General features: G+C 38.1%; 1 protein-coding gene across 2 annotated transcripts in view; it reads left to right on the plus strand.

Annotated features, from left to right (window-relative positions):
- Pdgfd (platelet derived growth factor D) overlaps positions 1-14472 on the plus strand; it is a 177683-nt gene that overhangs the window by 102435 nt on the left and 60776 nt on the right. The window contains exons 2-3 of one of the 2 annotated variants that reach the window (XM_090319604.1): positions 6643-6847; positions 11038-11218. In XM_090319604.1, coding sequence (XP_090175730.1) covers positions 6643-6847; positions 11038-11218 — 386 coding nt within the window. The remainder of the gene's footprint in view (positions 1-6642; positions 6848-11037; positions 11219-14472) is intronic. The other variant, XM_090319605.1, reaches the window with a different exon arrangement.

Here is a 14472-nt window from a genome sequence, read left to right on the forward strand (position 1 = left end):
TTGTTTCTCTTTTAATTAGGCAGGATAACTTTGCTAGAAATATTAACAAGTAGACAGTTACTTTCTTTCATGTCTTGGAATGTATAATTATATTGCACCATAGTTTTTAACATGTGAAAGGACCTGGCCATGGTAGAACTCATAGATTACTAGAGATATCTCATAATAAGAGGCAATTAATTTCAGAATTAATATCTAAACCAGATAGCAAGCAGGATCATTTCAATGGAACTCTCTCAAAAATAATTTTTAATGTTCATAATAAATTTGAGTTTGTCCAAATGTCATGCCCACTGGCTACAATGGAATTGATTTTCTTAGAAAAAATATCTGGGGCATTTTACAACTTTAGTTTTGATTAAATTGTCTTTTGTTATCTTACTTTCTTCTTTCTGCCTTTCAATTAAAAAAATAACCTCTAAGTACACATTGTTTGACATAGCCATCCATCCATGTTGTGTTTAACAGATTATTTCTGAGTGTCTCAAAATGTCCCAACTGGTAAAACACTGAGTATACACAAACAAGACTTTCCTCTCAGGAATTTAATATTCTACATTATCATTTCTTCTACTTTTCTATTAAAGTGTTGAGGAAATTTCTTTTTATCTCTTGCATACAACTATCCTTAGAGAGAAGTCTTTAGTTTAAAAAATGAAGCAAATTATAAGTGCATTGCTTCTGAAGTCAAAGGCTTACTTTAATTACTCCATAACATGTCCAAAAAAATTAATGTGCTAAGTGAATAATTATGTGAAGTAATAATTTTTAATTGGTGGGAAATTTTATCCTAAACAATAAGTTTGACCATTTCATCAAAATCATCCATTTGTATATCTCCTGTAGGTAACAAACCTACATATCTTCACTATACCATTTTTCTAGATAAACTCCTCGAACACAGTAAAATTTCTAGACTTGAAATTCTATTGTCCCACTATTCTTTCATTTTGCCTTGTACCCATGGTCAAACCACTGGCAGTCATTTGAAAGAAACCTGGTACATTATCTTATACCTGAGGGGGAAAAAAGCCTAAACAGCTACATTTCCCTAACTCCTAAAGTTTTAGGTTAGAAAACAGATACCAGGAAGATGGCATGCTGTGCCTAATGCTGTTCTATGCAGTGAGAGGCAAAGTTAGTAAGATGAGAAAAAGGTAGGTGCTGAATTCAAGTTTTGGGCTTTACATGTACTCTACCAGCCTTTTATTCTTTTGATTTGCAGCAAATCAGGTCATTTTTCTCTACTGAGTTTTTTTGAACAGTTCAATACAAAAAAGTAATGCTTTTAAAAATCAGAAAGAATTTTGTTTTCATAACCTAGAGTTCATTTCATTTAGTCTCATCCTGTAAGACCATATGCACACAGGTTTTGAGGTATTGTGATCCTCTCCTAGGAGAATCATAGATGTATACTAATTATTACAAATGAGGGATGCCATGGAGCCTATGGAAACAAAAGGTTTATCTTTTTTGTGATTGTTGTTCTTAATGTACTATGTGAAGTTATTTCTTTTCTCTTTTTTTCCATTTATGGGTAATCTCATGAGGTTACTATATCTGACTTTGTTACCTGGTATACTATATATATACACTGGTATACACACTTATTTATTTGATATAGGGAAGGGAAGGGGAAAACAAGATGACTGAGGTGGGTGGTGGGAAAGGGGAACAAAAACATGAGAAGGGGTATCAAGGTTCGAGAAGTAATGTACCCACTACCTGACAGATGTAACTATAATTTCTCTATACCTTATCCTAACAACAAAATACAATTTAAAAAATCAGAAACAAAACCATGTTATTTGCTTCCCATTTTTGTCAACTTGTTTTTATGGTTGACTTGCAGAATAGAAATGTATGACTTGCATTTCAGTCCTGGGGCTTAAACTCAGAGCCTGACCACTGTCCTTGGGCTTTTTTTTTCAAGGCTAGTGCTCTACCACTTGGGCCACAGCACCACTTCCAGCTTTTTCTTATGTATGTGATACTGAGGAATCGAACCCATATCTTTGTGCATGCTAGGCAAGCACTCTACCACTAGACTAAACTCCTGGCCTCCTATAACTTGCATTTCATCTTGCACAAACTGAACTTACTTGTGATAATTGAGTAGCAGAATTGGGAATAATAGTTGACTTATCCTCTGCGTCATTCTATGGTACATTTGTTGGATCAGAAAACTGCTATGTACAAATGAATTCTAGTCATAATCTCTTTGCAAGTTGGAAAAGTTCTGATGGAATGAGTGTTCTTTGCTTTTGGATGATAGAGGAAGGGTATGGCATTTGAGACTTCAATTTGCTTGTTTCTGGAGGTCTTGTGGAGACAATGGGAAAAGTGTGTGTGTCTGTAGCGCCACACTAAGTTTCTATGAGGCGATAGATCTGGAGCCTGCATTGTTGTGCCTATGAAAGCACATGATTTTTATCCTATGTGAACAGATCAGAGCCTACCCTTTACCTGTGATACTTGTAGACAATATTATATTCTAGCAGAAAAATCATAAAGTACTGCCATTACTAATTATTTCACTTCCCCTAAGCATTATTTTGTGTGTGATGAACATCTAAATATATTGGGGCCATTGATGACTTCTCCATGAATGAAAAGAACTAAACTAAGGGGTGAAGCCCATGTGTGAGGCCATTTAGGTGCTATCAAGAATATCCTAGAGATGTTTCCAAAGTAAAAAATGAGAAAGGCAATCCGAAAGTAGGTCACCAGTTAAAGGGATGAGATAGAAAACCAGATATTAGGAACAGAGTTATAGCAAGGCAGTGGCAGAACCGGGAGAGATGCGCTATGAAAAAAGAGTTTCATAGTACAAAGTATACATAGTTAGTGCTTCTGAGACTTAGCCTGCATCCAAAGTTGCTTGGAAAGTCTGCTAATACAGGTGGCATTGTACTCATTAGATTTCTATTAAGTATAGGAGAGGAAATTTGCATTTAGATCAGGCTCCTGGTCATGCCAATGATACTGTCACCATGGGAAGCAGTGGGTCTAATTTCAGAGATGAGTAGGTGACTCTTACAAGTTTCTGGAATATTTTTATTGGAATAACTGAGGTTTTTAAGGTATTGGGAGCAGAAAAGATAAATGTGTTTTAGCTTCTTTTCACTTTAGTTTTTTAAAGTCAAATGCATAGTTCATAGTTTATGAGGTTAAGCACCTCCTTCTATAGTAAGTTGCAAAATAATATGTTACTATCTTGTGATATAAACATGCCCAGGAACTATTCTTTCTCAATGAGAACTGATGTATTTCCTCTTTTTGTAGCCTTTAACCAATTCAGAGCTCTAGTTAAGTCATGTTCTCTAAAGTAGACTGCCTCCATGTAGATCCTAGCTGTACAATGACTTTGTGCCAAGAACCACAAGTGTCTCAAACTCCCAGAACTTCCTTTGTACAGGGAGAATATTGGTAACTGAAGACAGTTGCAAGAGTTTAGTGACATAGTGCCTTTAAGACATTTTTTCAGTGTCTGGCACATAATAATTTGCTCCACAAATGTTAGCTATGACTGGAATACTAAAGTAAATGCTTTTATTCAGGAATGTGGCTTTGTATATAATACTCTGGTAGTTATCTCAGGTTTAACTTAATAGTGTGTGGCCCTGTATAACTCTTTCGCTAACAGTAGCCCTGAATTGGCCTACAGTTTATACGTAAACAATGTAACCTAAAACTTAATATGTATTCCAGATACCCAAGAATCTAAAACTATCTCCAGAAAATTCATGCTCAGAAGGAAAAACACTGTCTAGAGCATTAACTGGGGGACCAAATCACCTGGGTGTGTGTTATGCTTCCATAACCAGCTCTGTGACCCTGGGCAAGCTACTTCACTTCTTTGTTCTCCAGAATCAATACATGAGAAAGGAGAATGATATTGGTACCTTGTTTATAGAATTGTTACATGTATGTATATATATACATATATACACAAATATACATACTTAAATAAATGTATTGCTGTATGAATACTTCCAAAATGTATGTTATATACATTCAAGTATATGCACAGACAAACACTACCCATTTCAGAGCTTTCTTGTTTCCAGTCATATCAAGTACAGACACTCCCTCCTGGCTTTGGGTGTTTTCAATTTTCCTTTCAAGCCTGAGCCCTCTTCAGGTGTCACCCTGCCTAGCCATAAAGGGCATATAATATATCTAATTAAAGTGGAAAAGTTAAAGACCTGAGATTTGGGTGGCACTCTGGGCAAAATAGTACTCTGTAGTGCCAAGCTCTGTGCATCCTAAGCAAGAGCCAATTTGGGTCAACCTGTCCCCTAAGAACTGTGTACCTGTAGATACAAAGGGTCTTCGGTCCAGTGTTGCCTCATTGATAGCTCACATTGACCAACCTAGTAAGCAGCCGTCAGATCTTTTCCCTAAGACCCTTTTATAACCAAATGAGCAGACAAGTGGCTTTCGCCACTACACTTTCAATGAAAGGTCGAGGGAGAAAAAGTCAAATGGCAAATGATGTTTGTCAGTTGCTATGAAGTTGTGTGGTTGCTGAGCTTGCCGGAAGTGACTTTATTACAGAACCAATACTGTCATGCTGAGGTGAGGAACATGGATATCAGCTCATCAGTTTACCCCCTCCCCGGTTTTCCACCTAGGATTCACCTACACCACATCTTGCTGATCAAGCTACAACATACTAAACACCAAGTTAAAAACATCTTACATTTCCTTATCCACAACAACAAGGAAAAGAAGAGGGCTTGTATCACATGCCAGTTCCTGTCCAACCCCTCCCCCCTCTCATTTTAGAAGCCTTAAGAGCCACCCTTTGCAGCCCTACCCTACAATGCTTTCCACCCACCAGTTCAGCCTCTCTGCCAGGCTTACTGAATTATAGGTCTCTCAGTAAATCCTTTGTGAGAGCACACAAATAGACTGTGGCTGGAAGTCTGTGTATGGTGGAGCCTTAAAAATGCAAAATGCAAAGATCTCCTAATATATGAGACAGGAAAAGAGAGCATTTTGTATAATACAGTGGTTACTTAAACTAGGTCAAATCAGATGGGTTAAGGACACAGGCCTAGTTGCAAGTTAGTGAGTCATCAAGCCACCTGCACTTAGGATTATCTGACTACAAATCAGTTTCCAAAACATTTCAGGTCTGATCATCGGCCAGAGCAACTGAAAGGACTCAAAGTACTATCCCTATCAGTAAAGCTTTGTTATAAATGACAGAAATCAGGACCAGGGAACAAAAGAGACACAGGGATTAATGCCTGGAGAGTTTCACGTATGAGACTTCTGTGTCCTCATGATACAATGCTTTCCTGATACATCACCGTCTACCTCAAACCAGGTAGCTTTTCAAGGTTATGGTATCCAGAGTTTTTATTGAGTTTTCCTGTGTAGATATAATTGACTGAAACATTGGCAACAAAATGGAGTGCGTATGCTGTCCCAGTCACCTCCCTAGAGTTGGCAGATCAGGGTGATTTCACATGGCCAGAAGCCCTAACTCTAAGCATATGCTGTTATTTCTGGCATGAACTGCCCTTAGACTGAAACTACTTAGGGGCGCACGGTAAACCACCTCATTAGCATAAACTGAACTCTGTTCCCAAGGAATCTACAGTGACAACAGATAGTCCTACCACTTGAGAAATCTCAGTGTTACTGTTCCCAAGAACCCAGGACAAAAATCTAATGAATTCTTTATTATACAACAGCAAGAAAATGCAAAATAAATGGGCCTGTTTAAAGAAACAAAACAAAAACAAAAACAAAAAAAACATAGCAAACAATGTCATTGTTGTGGAAAAGAAACTAGCTGGAAAAATGCCATTTGACTATCACACAAATGACCATTGAACACTACTCATCTGTTCATTTGCTTTCCAATCATTCATTCATTTAACATTATTGATTACCTTCAGTACTTGTCACTAGAAATATAGTTTTACACATTCTGAGTAATATATTGTTTTCCTTATTAATATTACACAGGGGAAAGTGGTCATACTGTTTGAAATTCTTTGCTGATTTTAATTTCCATCTAATGTACCTAAAGTCTAAAATAACTGTCAATTTTGTTTGTTAAGACTGATTGAGAGGGTTGGAGGTGTGGCTCCCTAGACCATATCCAAACACGAATGAAGCCCTAGCGTCCGTCTCAGCTCTCCAAAAATAAAAACAAAAAAAGAAGTGATTATAAAATTCTCCCAAACAGGAAATGTTACACATCAAAAGTTGTGAAGAGGAGCTGGGAGTTTGGCCTAGTGGTAGAGTGTTTACCTAGCATGCACGAAGACCTGGGTTTGATTCCTCAGTACCACATGCAAAGAAAAGCTGGAAGTGATGCTGTGGCTCTAGAGGTAGAGTGCTAGCCTTGAGGAAAGTCCAAGGACAGTGTTCAGGTCCTGAGTTCAAACCCTAGGACTGGTAAAAAAAAAAAGTTGTGAAGAGGGCCAGCTTGAAATTCTTGAGTAAGTGATAAAAACAAATATGACTCATTTTGTTAACACAAAGGCTACCATTTGTTCTTAAATTTGTAAACAAAAGTCCAGAAGCCCTTTGTGATGTGATGTGTTATAAATTGTTCTTTTTTTGCTTTCCTGTAATTGGAGCAACATACTAATTTCTACAAGTTGTGACTACTAACAGAGGGCAATCACCTCACAGACTTGTACCGAAGAGATGAAACCATCCAGGTGACAGGCAACGGCCACGTGCAGAGCCCTCGATTCCCCAGCAGCTACCCCAGGAACCTGCTTCTGACCTGGCGGCTCCACTCCCAGGAGAAAACCAGGATACAGCTCGCTTTTGACCATCAGTTCGGATTAGAGGAGGCAGAAAATGATATCTGTAGGTAAGTGAGAAAAAGATTCCATTAAAGGATATTTGTTCAAAAGTGAAAAAAAAGACAGATGAATTTTAAGCATTCCACCTAACATTCCTTTGGACCTACGTAAGATGTGTCCCTTCTTTATCAGAAACCCTGTGTTTACCCCAGCAGACAAATAGACTGCACTGCATAGGGCCTGCTAACCTTGCCTGACTCCATAAGTGGGGCGGAATGTGCACATATATCTGTGACATCTCCAAGCCCAGAGCAGCCTCTGTGGACAGGTAGACAGATATAACATTCCCATCACACTGAGCTGTGCCTTACCACACTGGCCAAAGCCTGTCATGACCCAAGGGAACACAACCCAACTCAGCTCTATCCCCACCATAGCCATCCTCACTTCCACCATGCTGGGGATGACATTGAACCACTTGGGCTTTATGCCTCAGGTATGCATGAGAAGGAAGGGGAGGCAAGCCCGAAGTGTGCATGCTGCCTACTTGTCTATTTCCTGTCTTTCCTGGGTCACTTTGGAAGATGAAAGCTGGGCCTGATTATCCCTTAGCGTATTTGTCAGAGGAAGCCCAGGCTGCTGTTCTTTGCGTTGTCCAGGCCCAGCATTTTATGTGCCTAATTATCATGTATAAGACTCGAGGAGGATTTTTCCCCCTTTTTGTACTTTACTGCATGCACTTGTTCTGCATTGCCAATGAACTACTGAACTGCTAAATCCTTCCAGCAGGTTTATTTTCCTTTGAATAATAAAAAGGGCCTCAGATTTGATCGTCCATTGTTGCATGTGTATTATGCTGACAGTTTTTATTATGTTGCTATTTTTTGGAGAATAACAGCAGTGACTATTACTTTCTAGGACCATAGAGGGTAATGTATGCCAGAAAGCTGAGATAAATAAATGCACAGAGAGAGCCAGTTAATATTTACAAAGAGAATAAACTAAGGCTGATCTCACATCTTTTCAACCTTGAAAAGAAAAACTAATTTTCTGTGCTAAAAAAAAAGAAAACATAGTTTAAAAGAAACACACTATTAAAGACAGTTTAAGATGATGACATAGGAGTATCAATGTCAGGACCTCACAGAATGCTGTGACACCTAACATGGGGGAAAGCTCCCTGCACCAAATTCTAACACCTGCTGGGAAGCTTGCTGTGCCATTCAATTCTGATCCCATGTACCTAGACGGTGTTAGCCAGGGCTCAGTCCTACAACACTCCCCACCATGGACTGTCAATTTCATGCCCCAAGCTTCCCATTTCTGACTAGCCAATGATAAATCAAGGGACATACAATCCCTTCTCTTTCTTCAATGATTTTCTCTAGCAATACTTGAAATTCAAGGAGGCACACTACTTATTATGAAATAAATAAATTTGTTTATTTATTTATTTTTGTGGCTCATGGGGCTTGAACTCAGCCTGGGCACTGTCCCTGTGCTCTTCAGCTCAAGACTACCACCATACCCTTGAGCCAAGCCCCACTTCCCATTTTCTAGAGGTTCATTGGAGATAAGAGTATCAGGTCCTTTTGTACCCGGGCTGGCTTTGTACCTTGATACTCAGATCTCAGTCTCCTGTGTAATTAGGATTACAGGCGTGAGCCACCAGCCGCCCAGCTATGACTAATTTATATATTATAGAGGTTACAACTCTGAATGCGCCAAACAGAAGGACTAAATAAAGCAAAGTAAGTGGGTAGGGCACTGTTCTCCAGATGTCACAGGCCAGCCATCAAGGTTGAACCCAGAGCTTCTCTGATCCTCATAGTTGGGGGTACATAGGGATGTTTTATTATGTAAGCATTATTGATGGAATCATTCAATCTCCAGCCCCTTCCCTTTCCCCAGAAGTCCAGGGGTGAGGCTGAAGGTCCCAACCCTCTAACGGTACCTTGAACTTGTGAACCTATGTAGGACCTATCAAGAGTCAATCAAACCAGCATAAATTGTGTATTAGGAGTAACAAAAGAAAACATGCCTTATCTCATCTCTCAGAAATTCAGATGAACTTAGGAAAAGACCAAAGGCAAAGACCAAATATATATATTTTTTTCTTACGATATGACAGAATCACAGGAGTAAATGCATCAATGTACTGGATTCTGATCATGTGTTAGGACAGGATAATTTCTGGATTGTTCATTAAATGTAATTGGTTCCCAGAATTTATAGAGTGAGGTAGAGGAATGGGCAGAAGAAGAGAAACATATCAGAGACTTGCCTCAGAACTCCTTGAGGATGAGGCCAGGAGAAAGAAATAGTGTGTGTTGGGTTTTTTTGAGTCATGCATCTCGAACTCAGGGCCTAAGTGTTGTCCCTGAGCTTTTTCGCTCAGGTCTAGTACTCTTCCACCTTGAGCTACAATACCACTTCCATTTTACTCATGGTAAATTGGAAGTAAAGACTCTCACAGACTTTTCAGCCTAGGCCAGCTTCAAAACACAATCATCAGATCTCAGGTAGGGTTACAGGTGTAAGCCAGCAGTACCCAGCTAAAACTGTTTTGTTTGTTTGGTTGGTTTTTGGCCAATCCTAGGGCTTGAACTCAAGTCTTAGGTGCTGTCATTAAATCTCTTTATCTTCAAGATTAATGCCTTACCACTTGAGTAACAGAGCCACTATCTGGTATGCTCTTGACTTTGGACTCAAGAAATAAAATTACACTGATGTGTATTTTTAATAAAAATAGCCTATTGTATTGTTAACAAAGTTTCAACACTATTCAGCTTTATGCTATAAATATGATTTATATATTATGTATAAAATGAAATGTAATTGATTTGCTACCACCTGTTCTAAAGCCTCCTTGATGTTTTCATTGTAATATTTTATTGATTGAATAATTAGTCTTTGTTAGTGTTTTTCACCTCCTAAGCATCATATAAATATAAAATAATTTACATGACACCCCAGAGATATCTAGCTGGCAAAATTATATAAGCCTATTTATTTTACCCATAAGGAAACTGAGGCATAAGACATGAGTCTCACATAAATCACTGTCAAAGAAATTTAACCACAATATCTTTATTTCTCACCTCCTCCTTATATTACCCTTCCCAATGCAGTAAGGACTCTGGGACATCTGGGTAAAATTACCCAATCCAAAATGGTCCATCTTCATATTCAGATTTGATGTTTCTTATGCTTATTCTTTATAGTATCTTGACAGAAAATGATAAGATAGATACGAGATTTCTGTCACTTCTCAATCAGCAAACCTACTGCTCACCCAGAATGCTTGTAACTTTCACATTTAAAGTCATTTAGGGAAAATTAAGAGATGCATAGTGAGATACTGAAGACCGAAACAGAATGGCAGATAGTAGTCTCAAGACCTTAGTAGTTTGAAAAAAGAATAAATGATTCCTGAGAGATATAAATAGCTGTCACTGAAGATGCCTTACTGGGTGAAGGGATGAGGGGGTGTGGTGGGATGAGAGGAGTTTGGATGGGGTGGCATGAGGGAACTTGAATATTAAATGTTTACACAGAATACATATGCATTTTCTGTTTTCTTCATTGCTGGGAGTCTGTTTCTCTGACCAGTGCTGAGTGAGGTGATGGTCTTGAGTATACTCACACCCCTTGTAACTACCCAAGACATTTGGGATATCAGTTAGCAGATAACTCTCCTTAAAGGTTATATGCTTTCCTTTATGAAAACTGTCATATTTTTATGTAATCCTTCCAAATGCAGTTACTGAAAAGAGAATATAACAAATCACACCAAAAGACATGTATTCCCTCTGATGAGGATTTTCATCCTGATTGTAATGGATATAATCATGTTTGTCTTATGAAGCCCTGAGTATGCTATATTAACTCAAAATGGGATTTTGTTTGAAAACTTTATGAAGAAAAATTTGGGGGTATGTAACTTGTTCTGTATCTAAAATATGCCAGACAGATTGCAGTTACTAATTCTTCTATGATAACATCCTATACCAGATGCTCAAGAAGTCACCCATTTTGATTATTAATGATCTGAGAATCATCCTAATTGAGGGTATAGGAGGGCTTTCTCAGACTAGATGATTGACAGTTGAGTTTGGATACCATAATCCTAAACTCCTAACATTTCTGTAGTTTTCAGTTGATAAGTCATGAGACATCATGTTTTAACTTACCTCAGTAAGATTCTGAATATTAGACTTTAATTAAAGCATGTTTCTTTGCACCCAACTTACTCTAGATATGATTTTGTGGAAGTTGAAGATGTATCAGAAACCAGTACAGTCGTTAGAGGTCGGTGGTGTGGACACAAAGAAATTCCTCCAAGGATCACATCGAGGACAAACCAAATTAAAATAACATTCAAGTCGGATGACTACTTTGTGGCAAAACCTGGATTCAAGATATATTATTCTTTTGTGGTAAGTAGCAAAACCACCATATAATTAAAAGCAGACACTGGTTCCATGAAACAAAGATGTCATTCTCTAGGATTAAATACATTGGTGTGAGGGTAAACAAAGGCCATTAATTCTTTCAGTCCTATCCTATGGACAAAATATTAAAGGATTTGTTCGCAATGAATACCACTTTGGATCTAATAAGTCAGTCTTTGGACTATGTATCTCGAAAGACAGAATATTCAATATTAAATATTGAGGCATTTACAAAATGACTTGGATCCTACTGAAGCCAGGTACAGTCAAACAGAAGGTATGTGAGTGAAAAAAGTTTTTTAGAATTGAAGCTAAAAATGAATAGTCCCTGTTTTGTTTCAAAAATGTTGCTTATAAACTTCATCACAGGGCCGGGAGTTTGGCTTAGCAGTAGAGTGCTTGTCTAGCATGCACAAAGACCTGGGTTCGATTCCTTGGTACCACATACATAGAAAAGGCCAGAATTAATTGGTTCTGTGGCTCAAGTGGTAGAACACTAACCTTGAGGAAAGCCCAAGGACAGTGCTCAAGGCCCTGAGTTTGGTCCCTAGGACTGGCAAAAAAATAAAAATAAAAATAAACTTCATCACAGGGAAATGACCTGATGGTTTTTGTTGAAGTTGTGATCATAGAGCCCTGTGATTAGCCAGTATCTTCAGATCATAAGGACCCACAACAGAGGCAGGAGCAAGCTTCCCGTTTGCTACATCCATTTCTTAGCTTTATTTCTACTGAAGTAAAGCTCAGTCATTCACTTAATGTCATGTATCAATGCCAAGGTCAAGCACAGAACAGTAAATGGCATAAATCTCTTGTATTGTTATATTTTGTTTACTTTCTTCTTAAGAATTCCATGTAGAATAGGAAAAATCATGCTTCTTTTTTATTTTTTTTCATACAATGAACTATAAACACTAAGTGGGCTCTGCATCAGAACATTGCAAATGAAAAGAAAATAATATATGGTAACATTGGTTCCAGTTTTAATTTGAAAACAATCCATCAAGCATGATTTATATTATTGCAAACTCATGCATTCATGCTCAATACTGAAACTGAAGTGTGAACATTTGCTTTTCACATTTCTTTACCTTTCATTGTGTTCAGTGATGCATCTGTTCTCAGTTGTTCATGGACAAAGCAGTCTTGACATCTTAGCATGGTGATGAATGGCTAAGTGAAAGATCTTTTAACCTTGAACTATCAAACACTATTGATATGAATTTATATGCTTTCTGTGATGCTTTGGTTATGACTAAGTAGAATGGCCCATAAGTCCGTCAGAAGCACTTTAACAGTAGCACAATGTCATTAAAGCAAAGTAACTCCTTTGGTAGAAAACTTCAGGCATTAGGGACTGTGGTGCACTTACAGCAGTGAGTCTACTCATTGTGAAGTAGTCTATTAGTTCCTGTAGTCTGGATATGAACTATTTTGACCTTATGCCTCTGCCATACACACACACATTTCACCTCTACCTGTACATTCCATTGTGCCTTAAAGAATTGCCATATTCATAATAAGTTTGTATATTTTCCTACTGGTCTTTACTCTTCAATCAAAAGACATTGCAGGGGCTGGGAGTGTCGCCTAGTGGTGGAATGCTTACCTAGCATGCACAAAACCCTAGGTGCGATTCCTCCGTACCACATACAGAAAAGGCCAGAAGTGGCTCTGTGGCTCAAATGGCAGAGCACTATCCTTGAGCAAAAAATGTCCAATCTTGGACAGTGCATAGACCCTGAGTTCAAGTCCCAGGACCTGCAAAAAAAAATGACATTGCATCCACATCACCACAATCACCCTTAGGTTTCTGGCATTGACTGTGATCAACTATGACCAAGGGGTTTTAGTCAAGAGGTAAAATGAGCTTAGGTTATATAGATTGAGGGTTTTTTTGGCAAAATTATTCCTCTTGCTTAATAGTTATAGATTATCATGTATGTCTTGACTATGGTGTTTAGAAAATTATTTTGTTCATTTCTCTACTTTATGTGGAGACTTTAGTGAAAGATTTATAAATTCAGCAGACGCAGCTTGAAAGTAAAAGTAGGATAGATAAATTGCAGGAAGGCAAAGGCATTAAAATGGTAAACCCTTGTAGAATATACTTAAATAGTGATTTTGAGAATGCCACTAATTTATGGAGGCCAGATGCAGCTGTTTTTTAACCCCCTTATTTAAGGAGTGGTGGCTTTTGGGGAAAATTGGGCTGAAGAATAGTTTCCAGAGAGTCAAAGTGCCTTTGGAAAATAGCAGGTTAGGAGAGGCCAAGTTCACCTCCTTTCTTCACTTCCATATCTCTCATTGAACATCCCCGCTCTTCCAGCCTTAGTGACCATGAGGGGCACAAGTGTGTCTTCAAGGCGGATGGAGTAGGTATCAGGGCCATATGCTGGAATTAAATCTACATGTCCATGATCATATGGTTTTGGAAAAGCATAGTGTGTATTTTCCAGTTGATTCTTACAATGACAAACTGTGGGAACCTGATGGATAATTTAAAATAGTTCAGTTTGGCTAGGAATGATTCTTATGCTTCAACAGGGTTTGATGAACTTGAAATTCCATCATCTACCTCCTCCTAGCAACTGTCATGGTATTGTCCCAGAACAACAACATGGGTACATAGACAGACCTGTACATAAAGCATACTTCAGATCAGAGATGGGTCTCACCAGCCACTAACAGTAGGCAACTGAACAAATTTCTTACCCTTCACTTTACTATTTGAATTGGTGTTGATTTTTTTTCTTAGCACAGTACTTACTTTAATAAATAATAGTAATTATCCTCCTTATGCCATCAGCAATTATGTATGCATCTATCTTCCCCAGATATATGGTAATAACTTTCTTGAGGACAGGGGTAGGACAAGTATCTTGTTCCTTTATATAGTCTGCACAATGCCTTCCACCTGACTTTGTTTGTTGAATTGACCCTTTTCTGAAAAAATATTACTATTAAGAAGAATTGCCTAATTTCATTGTCTTGCTCCCCTGCTAAGCCCTCTTTTCTAATTTCACATCATTGGGGAGAATAGATAGTTTCAGGATGCATAATTAAGTAGGATGGATAATGTTACCAAAGACTGGCTAGATGTGATTATCTAAATAAATTAGGTCCTACTATTGGAGATACTGTTTGTTGGGGAATAAAAGAAAGATTTTATGATTAGAAAATATTTCTTCTTCTTTGTTTTGAAGACCGCTAACTATATTATCAGGGAAATCTCCACC

The sequence above is a fragment of the Megascapheus bottae genome, chromosome 27 (genome assembly GCF_031878675.1).
Source record: "Megascapheus bottae isolate mThoBot1 chromosome 27, mThoBot2.hap1, whole genome shotgun sequence".
Taxonomy (NCBI): domain Eukaryota; kingdom Metazoa; phylum Chordata; class Mammalia; order Rodentia; family Geomyidae; genus Megascapheus; species Megascapheus bottae.